Consider the following 22,389-nt stretch of genomic DNA (forward strand, 5'->3'; position numbering starts at 1 on the left):
TACCAAGGCAGTAACTCTTCAGAGCTTTGTCAGTATTGACCAAAGTGAGGGAGAATGTTGTGAAGGATTTGAAAGAAATTAACATTGCAGGATTATAAGGCAAAGCAGTTTCCCTGGATTGTTGACAGAACTGTGAATTGAACTGGCAGTGAACCTTTGACTCTGATTTCTGGCTCAGACAGCCCTTTGCTTCCCCCGTACCGCTGGATAGTATGCTGTACATGGGAGTTCTAGCAAGAAACTGGATAAATGGTGAACCAAAAATAAAAAAGAAGAAAGAGCAGACGGAGTTCATTCTGTGGTTCTTGTGGGTCAAGTCTGACCAGCACCTGTTGTCCATCTCCATGGAACTTCAAGCAGTAGAAGTCCAGGAACTATACATTTTGGGGAAGGAGGCAGCAGCTAAACTAATACAGAAACATGCATTAATAAAAAATATTTTAAAAGTAATAGATATTTTTAGTGACTGTGGCCTTAAATCTGTGGCTTGCTGTTTAGGGTCACTGACATCTTTGTCAGGATTGTCCTGTTTCCCACATTTTTTTTTAATTTTTACTTGTGAATAAGATGTAGTTCTGAATTTAGCAGCTTGTATTTCTATTATGAATGGGAAGGCAGAGGTATTGACAGTCTTTAACAGACGTCACAGATCCCCCTGAAAGACGATGGTCAGGCTACTTTAGCAAAGTTTATTGAGGAATATGTAGTTTGTTTCCAGAAGGAAATGACTAGCTGGATGGGATTGATACACATCGAGTCGGCCAGAGGTCGTCTTTATCTGGCTAAGCTAATAACGCTTATTTCAATCAGTGTTGCTGTAACTTTGTGTTAGATGAGAACAGCTGACTGAAAACATGGATAACACAGATGTGAAGCACATGGTAACAAGACAAAATGTGGAGCAGGCACTTTAAGTGTATACTGCTGCAGTTAACAATTGTGAATCTTCATATTAAACTAACTTATGACTGGACCATATCATGACTAAATAGCTTTATTGGATGCCTTTGGACTAGTCTACTAACCCAGTTAAAAAAGAATAAATAAATAAAAAGAATCCTGTCTGTAAACATATTGAAGATTAGTCTGACTAGGCTGATAATGATGTCTTAGTACAGATAGAAGCTTGTCTTTTCAAATCATTTAAATTTTGTAACACCATAAATGCAGTTTAACAAAAAAAAAACATTTGGGATAGTACAGATACCAGGACAAATTCTAGGAGAATGTGCCTCTGCTAATACAGATGAAAGAGAGAGAGAGAGAAGTTTGTATAATGATAAACATAATGTGTGAATTTACTTCTAGTCACATAATGACATTCTGTCATACTGCAGGATATAAATCTAATTAGCTCTAACTACGTCCCCTTTTTATGGACATTTGCTTTCATGCTCTTTAGAAATTATAGCACATGGGGTCCATGTCACCTTACTGAAAAGCAACGTACTCAATCATAATATTGACAGTTTTTTTTCTCCGTGTTACAACATTCTCTACCTCAAATACACTTGGTTTAGACTTTGATTTCCATTTTGTAATAATTGCTTTTTTTGGTAGCCACTGGAATTAACAAGACCCTACTACAGCTATGCAATTCAGATCCTGTGTCCCACCTCAAAAATCATTTCCTCAGTTACACCCATTTGCTCACCCAATATTCCCCTATGGGGAATTTTTAAAGTCTGCCAACTCATTACATTCCCAAAACATGTTCCCTTTTACCTGTTTCTTCCCCAGTATTTGCCATCTACCTCAGGAAAAATTCTTTGGAGTCTGCTTGGGGTTTAAAATATCTGTGCAAAGACTTCCAAGCAAAAATCCTAAATCTTCTAGAGACGTGCATATGCCCTCCCACTATTTTCTTGTGACTTGCTTATTGAAACTTCTCTTACCAAGCTTCTGTAACCTGTGCTGTGCTGTATTTTATATGCTCTACTAATTATCCCTTTTTTAACAGCAGTTCCAGAGCAGGTCTTTCACTTAGGATTCCCATATCCCTTTCTTGTTTTCCATCATTGTTTATTTAATTGGTGGTATAACGTTGTGGTTATGCTCTCTGTTTTTTCATACAGTGTTTCTGCAGAATATTTTACAAAAACCCAGCTGCCTTTTTGCTTGCTGTTTTTGTTTATAGCTAAAGTTTACCTTTAGGTACATTTTGTCTTGCTCTTGTCTGCTGTTTTTTTTTATCCAGTCTCCTATTGTAATGGAGTAATGCTGTCAGAGATCATGTGCAGCCTTAGTATCAGGCTGCAGAGAGCCATATTAATTATTCTGTCATTTGAGTAAAGTGAGGGTATGATTATCAAATTGTTGATGTTGTTATGGCTATCTCATTGTCTGGTGTTATGACTGTCCAGTTGTTGCTATGACTATCTTGTCTATCCTGCTTGTTTATTTATTTATTTACTTATTTAACATTTGTAAAGAGGGAGAAAAGGACCTGTACCGATTGGCTAGACAGAGGGACAGAGCTGGGAAAGATGTGCAGCAAGTAAGGGTGATAAAGGATAGTGAGGAAAAGGTACTCACAAGAGAGGAGAGTGTGTTGAGTAGATGGAAAGAGTATTTTGAGAGGCTGATGAATGAAGACAATGAGAGAGAGAGAAGGTTGGATGATGTGGGGATAGTGAATCAGGAAGTGAAACAGATTAGCAAGGAGGAAGTAAGGACAGCTATGAAGAGGGTGAAGAATGGAAAGGCTGTTGGCCCAGGTGACATACCAATGGAAGCATGGAGGTGCTTAGGAGAAATGGCTGTGGAATTTTTAACTAGATTGTTTAATGAAATTTTGGAAAGTCAGAGGATGCCTGAGAAGTGGAGAAATGTGTTTTGGTACCTATCTTTAAGAATAAGGGTGATGTGCAGAGCTGCAGTAACTACAGAGGGATAAAATTGATCAGTCACAGCTTGAAGTTATGGGAGAGAGTAGTAGAAGGTAGGTTAAGAAGGGAGGTGATGATTAGTGATCAGCAGTATGGTTTCATGCCAGGCAAGAGCACTACAGATGCAATGTTTGCTCTGAGAGTGTTATTGGAGAAATACAAAGAAGGTCAGAAGGAGGTGCATTGTGTCTTTGTAGACTTGGAGAAAGCATATGACAGGGTGCCTAGAGAAGAGTTGTGGTATTGTATGAGGAAGTCGGGAGTGGCAGAGAAGTATGTAAGAGTGGTACAGGATATGTGCGAGGGTAGTGTGACAGTGGTGAGGACTGCAGTGGGAGTGACAGATCAGTTTAAGGTGGAGGTGGGATTACATCAAGGATCAGCTCTGAGTCCTTTCTTATTTGCAGTGGTGATGGACAGGTTGACAGATAAGATCAGACAGGAGGCCCTGTGGACTATGATGTTTGCAGATGACATTGTGATCTGTAGTGAGAGTAGGAATCAGGTTGAGGAGACTCTGGAGAGGTGGAGATGTGCTCTAGAGAGCAGAGGAATGAAGGTCAGCAGGGCTAAGACAGAATATATGTGTGTAAATGAGAGGGAAGGTAGAGGAATGGTGAGGATGCAGGGAGTAGAGTAGTACTTGGGATCAACAGTTCAGAGTAATGGTGAATCTGGAAGAGAGGTGAAGAAGAGAGTACAGGCAGGGTGGAATGGGTGGAGAAGAGTGTCGGGAGTGATTTGTGACAGACTGGTATCAGTAAGAGTGAAAGGGAAGGTCTACAAGAGGGTAGTGTGACCAGCTATGTTATATGGGTTGGAGACAGTGGCATTGACAAAAAGGCAGGAGTCAGAGCTGGATGTGGCAGAGTTAAAGATGGTAAGATTTACACTCGGTGTGACTAGGATGGATAGGATTAGGAATCAGTATAATAAAGGGTCAGCTCATGTTGGACAGTTTGGAGACAAAGCAAGAGAGACGAGATTGCATTGGTTTGGACATGTGCTGAGGAGGGATGATGGGTATATTTGGAAAAAGATGCTAAGGATGGAGCTGCCAGGTAAGAGGAAAAGAGGAAGGCCTAAGATAAGGTTTATGGACGTGATGAGAGAGGACGTGCAGGCGGTTGGTGTGACAGAGCAAGATGCAGAGGATAGGAAGAAATGGAAAGAGATGATCTGCTGTGGCGACCCTTAATGGGAAAAGCCGAAAGATGATGAACATTTGTTTATCAGGAAAGTCCGACTTGGAACAAAGCCAATTTTCAGCGGAGGTCCAGGGAGAAACACTCCAGACACATGTCTTTGCATGGGAGGAAACCGGAGTACCCAAAGGAAACCCACGCAAATGCAGAGAGGACATGCAGACTCTGCACAGAAGGCACTCCAGCCAAGAATCGAACCAGAGAAACTCTTGCAGTGAGGCAACAATGCTACCGCTGCACCACTGTGCTGTCCTGTTGTTATGACTAGCCTGTTGTTGTTATGGCTATCCTGTGTTGCTATGGCTGTCCCATTGTTGTTGTGGCTATCCCTTTGTTTTTGTTGTTATGAATATCCTGCCATTGTTATAGCTATCCCATTGTTGCTGTTATGGCTGTCCCATTCTTATTGTTATGGCTTTTTCATTGTTGTTGTTGTTGTTATGGCTGTCCTGCTGCTGCTGCTGTTGTTATGGCTGTCCCGCTGTTGCTGTTTTTATGGCTATCCCATTGTTACTGTGATAAGTCATTATTTAGCCATGACACTAGAGATCTGGATTGAATGTTTTTTGAGGCTGCAGAGGCGGAGGGGGGAGAGTTATTGGTTGCTAGCAGCAAGAGTAGCTGCCTTAGTAGGCTTTCTGTTCTTGAGAGAGAGAGAGAGAGAGTGAAGCATCTTATTCGTTGAAATCTTGACTCATGACTCTGGTAGATACTGAGGTCTGGACTCTGGAGCAACATCTGTATGGTAAGTAGAATTTGGTGTGTATCAAGCATTTTCCTGTCCATAGAAAGTAATTAAGTAAAGAAGAATAAAACTGATAAGTGTAGGGGTATTGCAGGATGAGCTATGAGATGATGTCTTGATGTGAGGAGTGTGTTTGGGTGAGTTTCATTGTTTTTATGGCAGGCAGTAGCTGGTGTGATGCTCACAGCATGGAAGCAGACCTACTGGTGTTAAGCACTTGCAAAGCCCATGTCTGATCACTGTATCTGGTGTTAGCTCTGAGGGCATACAGAAAAACTGTTCTAGTGTACTAGTTTATGCCAGGAATACTTGCTGGTGTGTGTAGATATATGTAAAATGATACAATGAAAGCTATCTTAAAATTGCAAAATAATATCCATTGCATTACAAATTTTGGATAATATAATTTCTGAATAACATTTACACCTTCTTGGGACCCATCAGTATCCCATGGTGATGCATTGTTTTGCCTTTTTGCATTATTTCACATTTTACTTATTTGTGTAGTATAGATCATAACTGCCACTTTTATAATTATTGAACTTAAATACAGATTATTATGTTATGTACTAAGTCAACTGATGAACTTTCTTGAAGAGTTACAAGAAAAAGTACTTGTGGAATTATAGTCTGTAAAATTTTAAAAAATTAAAATAATTTTGACTGGATTTTTATTTTTGTTTTACAATGTAAACACGAGGCTCTGTCCTGAGAGTGCATGCTGGGAACTGAAACCCGTTATATATATTTTGTTTAACTTTGTATTCTTCTGCTTCCTTAACAGTTCCTGGGCCACCTGTAAGACTTGTGTTTCCTGATGTCAGGCTGACCTCTGTACGTATTGTGTGGCAACCTCCAGAAGAGCCAAATGGAATAATCCAGGGTAAGCTTCACACAGTGCAAGTTACTCTCCGTCCATTACTGGGGTATGTGTTTATTTATCTTTTGTTGACTGGATTAGTTCCACTAGGCTAAAGTTTATTTTTTTTCAGGAGAGACTTGAGGTGGTATTTAATCACTAGGGTAAATTTGGCCAGGACATTCGGGAACTTCCCCTGCTCTTTGGAGATGCTAGATGGTGCTGGAAGGCACCTGTCACTCATCCCTCTCTAACATAGATGACAAGCAGGTGAGGTGTTTTGTTTAGATGCTTTAATACATAGAAACACATCAGGATGGATAGCAGCATCAAAAAAACAAATTGGTTAACGGACAGACCTTACATACATACATGCTTGCATCTCGATAGCTTACGACAACATGGCAGTCAGACTTGCACGTGCTCAGTATTTATACACTTATGCAAGCTCTTGGATAGCTTCTTAAAGATACATACACACATTAATCTACATCCTCCCTCTTAAAAAGATTGCTCTTAGTAAAAAAACATTAAAGTTAGGCATGCATTATTATAGACTTTGGAAACAAACACAGTGTTCATGTCCAAGTTGCCGTGTACCTGTTAGATGGTCTGGAGATACAACCGGATCTCATAACATAGCAATCTGGACTGAATTTAGCAACAGAGACGGTCTTTGATGAACAACTCCTATCAAGAACTTCTGGATTCATCACAGAAATGGAAATATTCCCTGGAACTTCCGCTGGAATTGGAACACCGGGCAACTCACTCTGAGATAGTCTTCCTCACAGGTTATGTGCTGTGTTATAAGCTCGGACACCGGTCTCAAGTGTTTCCGATTCCACCTAAAGTCTGCTCCGTGTGATTCCACAACGTACAATCTCGGCTCTAGACAAATAGTCTTCACAACTCCAGTCCGATCATAACCTTTAGAGATTTGCATCCTTACCACTTCTCATAATAGATTGAGCGGTTTGCTGGTTTTGTCATAGTAGGACTTCTGGGTTAAACGCTTCTTCAACAGACTGTTTTTCACTGACGTGTTGTTCTTGACACATGGAACCAACAGTCGACTACTGATTGGTAATGTGGTTCTGGTTTACAGAAGTCTCTGGGCAGGTGAACCTCCTACCACCCAGCACTACAACCTGCGAGAGATGCACTTACATAGTCAAACTGGAAGCAAAGCTCTCTTCACCCAAGATTGTGCTAGACAGTCAAGAGGAGATGGTTAACACCCACACTACACCTCAAGCAACACATAGCCCTTCTAAACCCACACCACCAACACCCTCACATAGCAAAACTAAACCCTCATATGCGGAGGCCCCGAACAGTAACCTGCCCAAGCAACAAGGACCTCCGAAGCTGAAACGCAAACAAACGCCAATCACAACCAAAGTGTCACATAGCTCACAACACCAGTGTGCCACCCAACAACAGCTCCTAAGGCAAGACAACATACCCAACACTTCAGTCATAGGTGACTCTATAGTCAGGCACACTGATGTCCCACTCACCAGGCTGAACAAGGGGAAAATTACAGTAAGCTGCCTGTCGGGTGCCAGGATCCGCCACATAACGCATGCACTCCAGTCATTCCACAACAAGTACAAATATGACTTTGTCATTGTCCATGTTGGAGTGAATGACTTGAGATGTACCTCCCTGGACTACATGAAAAAGTGACATGGAAGAGCTCTCGGATCATGTGGCCCAGGCAGGTATGACCCTAGCCCTGAGTAGCATCCTGCCTTCATCCGGAATGATACCACAGTACAAGGACAAAATGATTGACTTCAACAACTGGCTAAGCTTCTGGTGTCATTCAAAGAGGATCCAGTATCTGCCTGCCTGGGACAACACGATCGACAGACCACAATGCTTTGCCAGAGATGGTCTCACCTGTCACCCCTGGGATTCAGGTTACTGGTTAAGGCTCTTGCCACCCCTATAGTGCCTTTTTTAGGCAAAGTTTAAAGGACAAAACCACCAGCATAACAGGTACAAGCATGAAAAATCTGAAGGTAATGCTAGAAGTCTAAACCTCAAAATGCACTCTCTCAAGGCACTCCTAAAAATGGAGAACATCGATATCTGTGCAGTAACTGAGACCTGGTTTAAGGTTCCAGAGAGCACCCCTGCAATACCAGGCTACAACTCTTACCACACTTTTCGGCCACCAAACCAGGACCGAAACACTAAAGGTGGAGGAGTGTCCATATTCACCAAGGATATTCACACTACCAGGCTAGTTGCCCAACAGAATACATCTGAAATTCTCCAGGTGCAACTAACACTAGGTAAGACTGCAAACCAAATTGTAGCTTGCTACACATCCCCCACCATGCCCCAAGATTCTCACTACACCTTTCTAAACATACTAGAAAATATTACGATACAACCAAACACCCTAATACTGGGTGATATCAACTATCCTGCCATTAACTGGGAAAACTACTCGTACCAACACCTTTGCCCAATGGTTCTTGGAATTCATAAATTCCAATGCCCTGGATCAACTAATCCATAGTCCCACCAGGGGCTCCAATATCCTAGACCTGGTCATTACCAACATGGGAAATCGATGCTCCACATCTATGGTCACCCCCTCATTGGTCAGGTCTGACCATAAGCTAATCATCCTTGGCATCCACATCCCTCTCCCACCCCCCAGTAAGAAAACCTATGTAAAAAACTTCTCCAAAGCCAACTTCATGCAACTCAAGTCAGAAGTGACAAACTTCATGACACCCGTGCAGACGGGAACTGAAAGTTCGACTGCTGAATCCTACACTAAGGCACTGTACGAGCACATCCACTCGTGCATGAATCATGTCATCCCAAATAAACCCAAGATGCTCTCCTCCCAAAAAAGGAAGCCAATCTGGTGGTCCCCTGCCATAAACACACTTTACAACAAAAGGAAGAAACTGTTGTAAAAAAGAGGAAAATCCCAGGATGCAAAAAACTCCCTTACCAGCCTCAGTAAGAAGCTGAAATCCCTCATAAAATCCTCCAAAGGTAGTTACGAAAATAAAATTGCCAAAGATTCCAAAGACAACCACAAGGCATTCTATAGCTATGTCAAGAATCTAAATGGCAATGGTCAGATCTGCTCTAAGCTGCAATGGAATGGCATTAAATATACTGATCCCAAGGATATTGCCAATATCCTAGCAGATCGATTCAGTGACAACTTCACCCACCTCTCACCCCCTAAAGGGCCCAGCACAATACCGAAAGATTGCCAAATTCTGTTAATAACGGCCACACAGGTAAAAATCGCACTCTCCAAAGCTAAGAATACAGCATCCATGGGACCAGACGACATCCCGGGCTGTGTACTACATGAGCTACAAAGTGAACTAGCACCCCACCTAAGTGTCATGTTTAATCATAGCCTCACCTCAGGCTTCATGCCCACTGAGTGGCGCACAGCTACAGCTATCCCACTCCACAAGGGGGGATCCACCTTGGATCCTGGGAACTACCGCCTCATCAGTCTGACGAGCCTGATCTGCAAGGCCATAGAACGTATTATCATGTAACTTATAAAAAAAGACATTGGCAGCCTTCAGACACTAGACCCCACCCAGTTTGGGTTTGTGAAGGGCCGATCTTGTCTCCTGAACTTGATTGACTTCTTTGAATGAGTCTCCAGAGCTGTGGATGAGGGTAAGGCAAGTCCACACAGCATATCTGGACCTCGCCAAGGCCTTCAACACCATCCCCCACTCTGGAATCATAGATAAACATACTAAGCTGGGCATTAATCCCTACATCACTCAATGGGTTGCCAACTGGCTTACTGACAGAACCCATACTGTAAAAGTAGCCGGCTCCAAATCCAGCTCCAGACAAGTGACAAGTGGAGTACCTCAGAGTTCAGTCCTGGGACCGCTGTTGTTTTGCATCAACTTCTCTGAAGTACAGGCCAACACTAAGGGACTCTGGCTAGCAAAGTTTGCAGATGACTGCAAACTGGGAGCCATTATTGAATCCCCAAATGATGTGGATATTCTAGAAAAGGGCCTTACAGAAACAGATGCTTGGTGCCAGAGCCATGGGCTCAAGCTCAATGCCAAAAAATGTATAGTTATCCCCTTTGGGGAAAAAACATGTACCCATGAATTACCACATAGGTGGCAGTACACTAAACACAGTACACTAAACACCGAAAGTGTGATAAGAGACTTAGGGACACAGGTGGACAGTGGTCTCACCTTTGATAACCACATTGCCAGAACAGTCAGGAAATCCTTTTATGTGGCACACCTCATCAGTAAGGACTTTTCATCCAAAAAAAAGGTGGTCATTGTCCCACTGTACTCATACCTTATTAGACCCATTATAGAATACAATGCCCCATTTGGTATGTACCTCTCAAGACATCTGCAACAACTTAAAGAAATCCCAATCCCTCAGAGCCACACACTCCAGGGATCTAACCCTTGTCATCACAGTGAACAAAACATGCTGGAGGGATAGGTTCTTGACCCAGAGACTCCCCATACTCTGGAATAGACTGCCCATACATGTCCAGCAGAGCGCCTCTTTGGCCCTCTTCAAAAGGAATCTTGACGATTGGATGGGAGATAGGAAATTCACCCCAGGGATCACGTCAGTCACCCTGCTAGACAGGGGTCCAGGGAAGTAAATATTGTGGGAAGAAATAGCCAGGGAATTGTTATGGGATAAAATATTAGGAAATAAGACAAACAAAGGAGGTTGACATAGTCTTTTGGACGCTAAAGAAAAAAAGTCGATCATAAAATTAGGTGCTTTATTCTCATCTGGATTAAATGAATATTTATAATTAATTAACCAATGACATGGCTTATTGGTATAACCATCAGGTATTTAAGCACAGTGCTTTATGGTCTAAACTTAACACTGAGGAAGGCTGTTAAATTTTGTCAAGCCGAAACCGGTCTGTTTGCTTATGTGTTTTTTACAATAAATAATCTTTACAGCTCATCACAGTCTGCTGGCTCTTCATTTAGATGTTTAGGCTTGTATAGGCCGCTAGAGCTGATAGCCTAGTACCAACCTATGAACCTGTGTTTATCACGAGGAATATTTCTGAGACTCAAGAGATTCAGGAAAACATTACTATTATCTCATTTTGACTTCTCTAGTAACTGTTTTTCACTTTTGCACCTTCTGCCACACCATTTGAGTGCAGATACTCGGGGCTACTCATGACATAAGTAATGTCCCATTCTTCAGCAAATCTTTTGAGCTGTTAGCTTGTGAACTGTGTGCCATTGTTAGAAATAACTTTGTGCGGGCTACAAAATGATGCCTCATCTTAGTAATGACAGTACTGGATGCTAGACTGGGAAGTTAGTCAATCTCTAACCAATTGGAATAAGAGTCTACTAACACCAAGTAATGCTGACCATTCCACTCGAAGATGTCGGTGGCTACTTCAACCAAGGTAGTTCCGGAATCTGGTTCAGCTGAAGTGGTTCCTTCTGTTGATGTGGCTTAGTACTATTACACACAGAAAAGATTCAAGTACTCTGTTAATGTTCTGTGACACAGAAGGCCAAAATACTAGTCCTCTTACCCTTCTTTTGGTAGAGTCGGTTCCTGGATGACCACGATGCAAGATAGTACTTTACTCTTGTTGCAAGGATTTTGAAACAATGACTTTTGGACCTTTCATAATAATACCATTGCTAGACAAAATCTCATCTCTGCATGGAAAATAAGGTTGCATTTCTTGAGGTAAACTAGATTGTTTTGATGGCCATCTTTAACTGATAAAGTGGTTGAGAGACTGTAAAATTGGATCTGTGGCTGTGTGATCTCTCAGCTCATCAAGATGTGTGGAAGAAAAATGTCTTACTTCCATGACTTCAAAAATCAAAGTTCTCATTCTCATGCTGTTCTGTGATGTTTCTGGGTGATCTGGATAAGGTATCAGCAAGGTAAAGAAGTTTGCCTTTCTTGTAGACAAGAGTGAAATTATACTTCTGCAGTCTCAGCATCATACATTGCAGTCAGGCTGGAGCTAAATGCATAAGTTTTCTCAATATAGTGACTAAAGGTTGGTGGTCTCTTTCGATCTGGATAGGTCTACTATAAACATAGTTATGGAACTTCGAAAATGCAAACACAATTGTCAAAAGCTCTTTCTTGATCTGGGCATACTGAATTTCAGTTTCGGTAAGAGTTCTTGATGCATAGGCAACAGGTTGATCCTCTTGTAGAATGACTGCACCAAGACCAAATCTTGAAGCATCACAGGAAAGAGTAACTGGCTTGTGAATGTCATAGTATCTGACAGTTGGTGGACTAGCAATTCTCTTTTTCAGGATATCAAATGCACTTTGATGTTGCTGTAACCAAACCAGGATACATCTTTGCACGTCAGCTCTCTGAGTGGTGCTGAAAGTTAGCTCAAGTCTGAAATGAACTTGCCTAGATAATTAACAATGCCAAGAAAATGTTGTAGAGCTTGAACATTGTTTGGAGCTGGCATCTCAAGAATGGCGGTTTGCGTTGAAGGGTCTGGTTGTAAGCCTGAACTGGGAAATAAATGACCAAGGTAAGTAATCTGTCATAGCCTGAATTTGCATTTCTGTGGGTTGAGCTTAAGATTCACTCGACGTGCTCTTTCCAGAACTTTTCTGAGGTTTCTGTCATGCTCAGCTTCACCATTTCACCTCCTGCTACTAAGTTGTCTACTATAATAGCAAAGATACTCAGAAATAAGTTGCTCCATTGCACGTTGAAAGACTTCACTTGCAGATTTAATCCCAAATGGCATTCTCAAAAACCTGTACCTTCCAGACTGAGTACTGAACATAGTGAGCAATGATGATTTCTTTTCAAGCTGGATTTGCCAAAATGAACTCTCTGCATCTGAGGCAGAAAACAATAGTGGCACTTGACATCAAAGCTGTGACTTCTTTGACTGCGTGCATGGGATGATGAGGTCTTTTTAGTGCTTTGTTCAAGTCACATGGATCATTACATATTCTGATGTCATCTGAGCTTTTCTTATGAGCTACCACCATGGAAGATACTCAGTTGGTTCTGGAACTGGACAAATCACACCTTGTTGCACCATTTTATCTAGCTTGGCTTTGACTCTGTCCTGCATGGCTATTCAAACTTTTCGAGCTGGCCTGATAACTGGACTGACATCTGGATCTAATTTCTTGGAGTACACAACTGGAAGCTTCCCTAGTTTATCTTTGAAAAGATCAGCATAGGTAGAAAAAATGTACTGGCTGAAATTAGAACAGCGGTCTTTTAAGCTAATGTGATGGACTTCCTTACTAAATGAAAGCAGTCCCATTTTCAAACTGTCTCTTAGCCCTAATGACTGGATGTGCCTTTTGCCCACATAAAATAATAAGTCATACTTTCTTCCAGCAGAGTAACATACTGAGCCTTCAGTCTGAATTTCTTCACCACCATAAGCAACAAGCTTTGCCCACCTTACCAAATCAAGCCTTCCCCCATGGCGCACACTTGCAAATATTGCTGCTAACATAACATTGCACTTGGAACCTGTATCAACTTTGATCTCTATGGATTTCCCATTTATCTGAACAGTACAAAATACTTAATTCTTGCCCATAAATCTACTGCACTGCCTGTTTCATAAAGCACTGACACACCATCAACATAAAGAGTAGGGCTGCAGCTCTCTAATTATCAACTCGTTTCATGAAATGTTCCCTTTTAATAAAAGAATGTGGGCTTATTGGTGTACAAAACCTTTTGAATTGATTCCATGTATTGCATTTGTAGCACTGCTGACCAAAAGCTAAACATTTTTCCCTTATAGATTCATGATTTCCACCACAATTATAACAATCGGCAATGAAACTGCATAAGCACGCATCTTCACTGTTATGTCTGTTTGCTGACTCACTCTTATGCTTCAGTGAGACTGTGCAAACTCTGGAATTTGCTGGAAAACTCTGGGGTTTACTAGTGGGTGCTGCAAGGGCTACAGTGTCTATGGCAGCATTATAGATAGCTATTTTACACAAATAGTAGGTACAAAGCTGGATACTTTACATGAAAATATATTAAACTATGAGAAAAGACTTGCTGCAGTTAAAACCCGTAAATTGCACAGGGATTTTAATGATTTCCAGCACTGGAATGTATTCTCTTGGGTGAGGGAACACCCTCCCAAGAGCCAGACCAGACAGACAGCAGCTCCACAGAGGCAACGCCATGACGAAGTTAATTTGAATGAAGGAATAGGTGACACACCCACTCCAACTGAGTCTGAGCAAGCAATAAACAATGATGCAACTGCCAGCTTTGCTGGTGTTGTAAAAAACAGTGTAAAGCCGGTTTTTGGTTCTAAAGTGCATACATTACAACCTGACAGGAGCGATGCTCCGGTGGTTAAACCCAAAGAAATGAGAAACATTCAGCTAACTTCTAACAGTTTATCTAATGACCTTAACCCAGTGAACAACATAGATCGTTTTTACTACAGGAACTCCTGCCAATAAGAGGACGGCCGACGTATCGCAGTCAGCGGAGACCACTGAGTGCAGAGGGACGGGACAGAAAGAGGTTGAGGAAAGTTTGATTTTTAACATTTCGTCACACCCATTGACTGAAAATCAGGTGAGACATTTAAATAAAGGGCTCAGTTTTGTTCCAGCAAAGAAAGCTGATTTAACTGATGTAATAAAAGACCTTAGACTTTGTGGCCGGACTTTAACACTTAAAACTTTGTTTGGCAACAGCCCTCATATGACCAGCAATTTATTTAAAAAACCGAGTACGTTTATTCCACCATGTAATGCAGTTATTGAAACATTCCTTGACGTCTGTGACCGAGAACTAAGAGAGAAGTTGGATGTGAGCAAAAATTGCAGCTCTAACACTTTCTATAATTTGAGCAAAGATGAATATCATGCTATGATTGATTTAAAACACATGCATTCTATTGAAATAAGACCAGCAGACAAGGGATGGGGAATAGTGGTGATGGATAAACAGCTATATGTTGAACAAATGTTACGATTATTAGATGATGACTCCACATATCAGAATATATCTAACAATGTTGTAAGAAGTGTCATTGATAAAGTATCTTTTTTGATGTTTGATTTGTTAATTACCGGTATGATTAATGAGGAACTGTTTGAATACTTTTCAGTTAGTAATCCCACTATACCTGAGATTTATGGCTTACCTAAGATAGATAAGCATTTGTCAGTTCCACCCAGGCGTCCCATAGTCTTGGGTAAAGGATGGGTTACTGAACCTCTGTCTATTTTTATTGAGAAGAATCTACATCCACTCCTATCTAATTGTGAGACTGTGCTAAGAGATTCTAAGGTTTTTCTTGAAACTCTTAGGATGAAATGGATGAATATAGATACCAACCATTGTTGTTTCTTGGTAACAATGGATATAGAATCATTATTCACTGTGATTCCGAATGAATGTGGAATAGAGACCACAAGGGAACTACTTCACAGTGTAGACTATAACAAGAACAAATGTGACCTAATTTGTGCTTTGTTGGATATAGTACTGACCAATAATGTTTTCTTATTTCAACAACAGAAATACTTACAAAAGGTTGGTGTGGCTATGGGCACAGCTTGTGCGAAATAGCTACACCAACCTTTCCTTGGTTCAATGGGAACGCACACATGTGTTAACCAATAGTACATATGGCAGGTATATCGAGTGGTATGTCAGGTTTGTGGATGATATTTTTTTGCTGTGGAATGGTACAGAGGTAGAGCTAAATGCATTTTTCAGTTACCTCAATAATACTTAATTTCTTAGATTTACCTCTCAATATTCCATGACTGAAATTGACTTTCTTGACATCAAAGTAAGAAAAGATGAATTAAACCAGATTAGAACTTGTTTGTTTTGGAAACATGCTAGAAAAAACACGTTCCTACATAACATCAGTATGCACCCGAACCATACCAAGGTCAACATCATCAAAGGCCAAGTATACAGGATTATGAGACAGTTTAATGATGATGATGAACTGCAAATAGCCCTGGACCAATTTAAATCTGAGTTTTTAAACAGGAGCTATGATGCTAGAACTAGAGATAGGTGCATTTTAGATGGTTGGAGCAATAGGGTGGGTAGATGTAGACCCTATTATAATATGCACACTACAACTCGAGCAAGCGGGCAAGTCAATGATCGCGATGAGGTAAGGCATATACATACAGACATAGATAACACACTTAGGATGCCACTCACTTTTGCAAGCAACATAAGTGTAGTACGTGATGTAGTAACCAAAAATTGGGGTATTCTATCCACGACTGACAACCTACAGGTTATAATTGGTACTAAGCCAAGTTTCACTTTTAGGAACAATAGAACATTGAGAAATGAACTATGTTATAGTATTGCCGCAACCAATGCTGTCAGTAGATCAGATAGATTGGGCACATACATGTGTAGAAATTGTGGAGCATGTAAACACAAACACAATGTCAGGACTTTTATACATCCCTCGAAGAAATTCAGTCATAGCAGTAATCTCTACGCTGATTGTTCCACATCAGATGTGGTCTACTTCGCCTACTGTGTAGTATGCTACAGCTTCTACATAGGTAAGACCAATAGACGCCTGAAGGACATTATCCTGGAACACATTATAGGGATATTAGGAACTGTAAGGAGAATAGTGCGATTGCCATGCACAACATGAATACAGGACCTGAACATATTTTTAAATTTCTGGTTTTACAAATATTGTCTGAGAAATTAAGGTGGGGTAATTTATCTAATGACACAGAAGCTGCTGAGCAGAGATGGATTATTAGATTTAATGCAGGCAAGCCCCCAGGGTTGACTCAAATGGTGTCACTTAAACCTTTTTTAAAAGCTTGACCTGTGAAACATTGATTCTCTTGAATTTTTAGGTTTTTAATATGTTACAATACATTTTCTATATATTTTATACATTGTATTTTAGATTGTCTGATTATTTATTTCTATATATATATATATATATATATTAGCATTTTATATTTCACATAAAAAATTTTAATGTATATATCTATATAAGCTGGATGCACTGGTATTGTATATTTATGTATATTTTTATATATATGTGTATATATATATATATATATATATATATATATATATATATATGGATATATAGTGTTGCTAGGATTATCAGGTTTTTATTATATATAGTTCTACACCATGCAAGGTTGTACACATTTCTTATTTATCTTAGCTATAATTTCTTTAGTGTATGGTCTCTTTAATTGCATAACTGTGCTAATATGTACTGATGCACTAATTGTTATGTCCTTATTGGGTACAACTGAAATTTTGAAACATCATGTGACTAACCTCCAGTATTTAATGAATTATGGGATTTTTAACTGTTGTCTGATGAAGGGATAGATCCCTGAAAGCGCTTACCACTGTTTTGTAAGGATTTATTCTTTGTAACTTTGTTTTGATTCTTTCTTTATTTTTGTAATAAATTTCCCAGCTGTGGTACTGTCACTGCTCTTACTTTTGTTGCTTTTCACTTTTCACTGACAGTTTTGTGCTTAGCGAGGGGATATTTACTTTTATTTATATGTGTGCTTTTCTGTGAGCTCATATATCTAACAAATCTCAATGGCCTTATTCAAAATTAAATCATTGTCATGAAGCAAAATCTTTCTCACAGCATCATCTTTAATATCTTGTCAACTCATCCCTTAAATCACCAAATCTGCACATTTAGCTTTGTTTCTCAAGTCAGTTATATATACTGCAAATGTTTCACCAGACTTTGATCCCTTTGTATAAAATAAGTGCCTTTCCATTCTAGCATTTGTCTGGGGTTACACATTTCTCTGAATTAGCATTTTAAACACTCTGGGTCCTCCCATGACTCAGCCAATACAACAATATGACTGTTTTCCCCCTGTCCTATATAGATAGCAGGTACACACAAATGAACATTCCCTTTCTGTGGCTTCTGACCCAGCTAAATTAAGCAGAATAAATGCCTTTGTGCGGTCATCTTTATCAAAAAATGCAGCTTGTATGAAAATGTACTCTTACTCAAACACTCTCCAGTTCTCTGCAATATTATTGTCATACACAAGTGCACTGGGTTTTCATAATTCATCTGCCATGCACAGAAAGTATGCACAAAATATGGCCCTTGTAATTATGTATGAACAAACTGTTCTGTGAGCTTGTAATAACATTCAAATGCTCAATAAACTCTCCGAAATACTGTACTTTGTAAAATCTGCTCTGTAATGGTTGTATCTTGTGAAATAACTTTACTGTAATACTGCAAAAACATGTGAACACCTCATACACTTCTGCTAACTCGGATATCTTTAATTACTCCCGTGTCACTATTAGACAGAGGCACAGTAAACTAAACCTTAAAAAGGGCACAGTATACTCAAATCAAGGGGTGGCGTAAGCCATACAGAATCGGGCTAGGCTTATAATTGCCCCAGGGCAGATAGCCTAGTATGAACCTATGAACCTATAATATGAAAATTATGGGATTTGCAAAAATGTGGTTGTTTCCTCTTATTTTATGCATTTTATGCAATTCGGACTTTACAAAAAAGAGAGAAAACACCACAAGGGTAACGTACCTCCAAGCAAAAATGTCCAAAATCAAATGTAGAAGAATGGCAGGTACTCCACAACAATCGAAGCAAACCACCGAGTAAAAAATATATTCTTTATTCCATAAAGTAAGTGCTTTCGCATCTCCAAGGACGCTTCTTCAGACTTAAAACAATACTAAAGTACTTCAGCTCCATTTAAATATGGTATCGCTTCTAGTGAAAACCAATTAAATGCCTAATAGAAAGCACACGATAAAAGCTCTTAAAGTCACAATTACAATATGTTCTATACTATATGCACATATATAAAAAACATTTAATAGTGAAAGATAAAAATATAGATATATGTGTGCGCGTGTGTATGGAATGTGTATAAAACAGGCGGTGGGGGGCAAAACACTTGTATTGAGCTTCTACGTACAAGAACTCAGTAATAGTACAAAATATTAAAAAATATATTGAAAATATATATATATATATATATATATATATATATATATATATTAAAAAATATATGTTTGTTTGTGTCTTTCGGCTTTAAGGGTTAGGGGTCGCCACAGCGGAACTCCGATCCGCTAATGATTGGCAGTTGATTTTTACGTGCCGAGTTACCAGCCCTGATGCACAACCTTCAACGAAGGTACACCCATTCACGCATGTCTCCACGCAGAAGATGCTCTAGCTGTGAATCGAACCGGACAGCGTTTTACTGTGAGGTGACAACGCTACCGCAGCACCACCACCGCATTTAAAAAATATATGTTAAAAACCTTAGTATATACATCTTGGCTATATCTTATGTATGCTGATTCTCCAGCTCTTAAAAAAGCACACAGTGCATACAAGGAATAATATAATCAAGAAAAACATTTTAGTAAACTAAGACATTCCATTTTTAAATAAACATATTATATAATAAGGAAGAGATTAAAACATCTATATACACTTTACAAATGCTCATAAACAACAATACATATCTCACTTAAACTTAATGTTTCTGTGCTCAATCTAACAAAAATGGTTTCAATGAGACTCTTATCATTCAAACCACTTCCCTTCCTCTTTCTCTGTATAATTACTTATATTGCCTAGCCTCTCAGTGGAATATATAGATTCCAATACTAAAAACTTAAAATGATGAGTTGTGTCATTCTGTAGAACATGTTTAGCTATTGCATTGCCTTCATTCTCTCTGTTAATGGCATAAACATGTTCTCTTATCCTTTCTCTAAGTGTTCTATTGGTCTTCCCTACATAGAAACTATTACATTTTTGGCAATCTGTGTAGTGATTGAATTCATATCTAATATGTGTATCTGGATGTATAAAATAATTCTTATTCGCTATAAAACTGCATTGGTTGCAACTGTGACATGGAAAAGTACCTTTTCTTGAAGAATGCAATTTCTTATTGTCATAACTCTCATAGCATAAAATCCTTTTTAACGATTTAGTGTTCTTATAACTAAAACTAGGGCTTGTACCCACCACTTGCTTATGTGTTCATCCAGTAGCAGTATACACCAATTCCTCCTGATTATCTCTATCATATTATTATTATTGGTGTAAGGAATGGTCAATCTCTTAACTTTTGAGTTGTTAGTTTTATGTTCTGTATGTATATGACTGCTTCTTCTAATCTATGGTTGTCTTGATTTCTCACGTTCTACTTTCACTAATGTTTTGAGATCATTAGAGTGATACCCTCTCTCTATAAAATCTCTCTGTATATCACTAATGGCTTCCTGATACACATCATCTTCACCCACTAAATGGGAGCATCTTAGTGCTTGATTTTTCACTATATTTTTATGTACATGTGCTGGATGCATGCTATTTCGATGTAAAAGAGTATTCCTTCTGCATGGTTTTCTGTGGACTTCTGTACTAATCTTCCCATCATCTTTCCTAAGTAATACATCCAGAAATTCAATCATATTCTGTGACCTTTTTTTTTAATATAAGATATAAACTCATCTAAAGTATCTAGATCACCTCCCCAAATAAGGAAGACATAGTTTACAAATCTTTTATAATGTAATGTATTTAGAGAAATGTATATGATCCAGGACATAGGTATGACAACACCAAGTTCGCATAAGAGTTGGCACATGGTGTACCCATTGCTACTCCTGTAGTTTGCAAGAAATAATTCCCATTGAAAGTAAATACATTATTATTGAGAACGAAATCCCTTAGCATGGTAATCCTAATAATCTGGCTATTTGTTAGCCCTTTCTGTATTAGATACAACCTCAGAAAGTCTACACCAATATCATTTGGTATACTGGTGAACTATGATGTCACCACTAGGGTAACCATATAATCAAGCATATTTAATCTCCCATTAAGATTGTAAGGTGCTAGGGTTTCTAGGAACTGTTGGGTGTCCCTTAAAATCGAATCTGTAGAATCAATTATTGGCCTCAATTGTTTCTCTAAATAAATAGAGATACACTCAGTTAGCCAACCTCTTCCTGAGACGATGGGTCTAAGGGGTGGATTTTCTAACGTTTTGTGTATCTTGGGAAGACCCCGAAATGTAGGAATCAATGGTTTTTCAACCAAAAAATATTTATATAGATCACTATCAATGACATCACACATTAACATGTCATATAAGTCATCATAAGCATCTTTGATAACTTTATCAAGTTGTGACATCGTTAGAGCTCTATGTGTAGCTAGCTCAGACAACATACTACTTATACTAGTTTGATAGCGTTCACGATCTAACAACACCTCTGCTCCCCCTTCATCAGCAGGTCGTATAACTATTGTGTCATTGTCCTGCAATTTCTTTAAGGCTAATTTCTCATTTACATTCAAATTATAAAACTCTGGTTTCAAATTATGTTTGCCTTGTTGAAATACTGCAAGAATATCATTTGCACAAGCCCTCTCAAAACTCTCAATTAATGGATGCAAAATTGGTACAAATATTGACGGTTTCTTAAATACAGATGCTTGTTTACTATCAGTTGTACTGTCTCCATGTTGTAGACCCAATGCTATATTTCTAGTAAAACATTTAATATCTATTATTAAATCACTTACATCTGCATTTTGCAAAGGAATAAATGAAAGTCCCTTGTTTAAAACTGATATTTCAGATGAAGTTAGTACATACTTGGACAGATTTACTATTAAGTCTTGTTTACGAGTTTCAGGGTCGTCTTCTGGAATTCGTGCTGCTCATCCGATATCTTCCGTTTCTTGCCTTTGTAATATGGGCTCCATGTTTGCCGGTTGAGTGGGCGGAACGGTAACGGAAAATGGAGTGCAGATTCATCTTCACTTGTCAACTGGGGCGTTAAATCAGTTGTAGGAGTCTTTCTTCTCACAACTGAGCTCCTTTTGGGATAATAACTGTACAATATTACTTCTTGCTTCCACTGTCGAGGATGTCTCTCCTTCCTACTGCCTCTCAATCTCTCTAAGCGGAAGTGATGTCGCTGATATGGAACTAGAAGGGAGAATGGAGTGTTCTGATGGTATTTGTGATGCATTACGTGGGGGAATTGTGTATATAGACCGGGTGGATTCTTTCGGCCAAGAGAAGACATTCCCCCTACTAAAATCGAGACAGTCTCTCTCTAATTTTTTCTTCTTAGCCTGCATCAACCTGTTGTCCAATAATGCTAGGGAAGAAGTTAGCTCAGTGAAAAACTCTTCTGTTTGAGATTGTGTTAATAGGAGGCTAAGCTGGTGTTCTAAATCACTAGCTTCTATGCTAAGTTGCTCGTCTATTAAATCATATTGTTCTATTAAGAGTTTCATGTAACTGTTGCTTGTCTCTAAGTTAAGTCGCTGCCACTTAGAAAGCAGCAGGGAATATGTAGAGCCGAATGTTGACATTTTCAAAATTCGGAGACCTCTCGGGACTATTTTAAAAGAGATACAAGCCACCATGTGTTTTTTTCTGCCATTGAACATTTTTAATCTTTGTTAAGACATCTTCTAGCTTCCTCATTAGTTGTAAAGCATTGATTTTAACAGTCTCACCTTCATGTCTTGTTGCTGTATTAGCTAATTCCATGTAGGTTAGCCGCAAAAGCGGATTACCTTCTGAGAACAGAAGTTGTTTAAATCTACCCAAATTCAC

At 39.3% G+C, this 22,389-nt stretch overlaps 1 protein-coding gene across 1 annotated transcript in view; it reads left to right on the forward strand.

Annotated features, from left to right (window-relative positions):
* SDK1 (sidekick cell adhesion molecule 1) overlaps positions 1–22,389 on the forward strand; it is a 2,805,673-nt gene that overhangs the window by 2,380,248 nt on the left and 403,036 nt on the right. Inside the window, exon 27 of the mRNA XM_044089098.1 lies at positions 5,623–5,721. Coding sequence (XP_043945033.1) covers positions 5,623–5,721 — 99 coding nt within the window. The remainder of the gene's footprint in view (positions 1–5,622; positions 5,722–22,389) is intronic.

This window comes from Protopterus annectens, chromosome 12.part0, assembly GCF_019279795.1.
Source record: "Protopterus annectens isolate FY-2018-M chromosome 12.part0, PAN1.0, whole genome shotgun sequence".
NCBI classification, from domain to species: Eukaryota; Metazoa; Chordata; order Ceratodontiformes; family Protopteridae; genus Protopterus; species Protopterus annectens.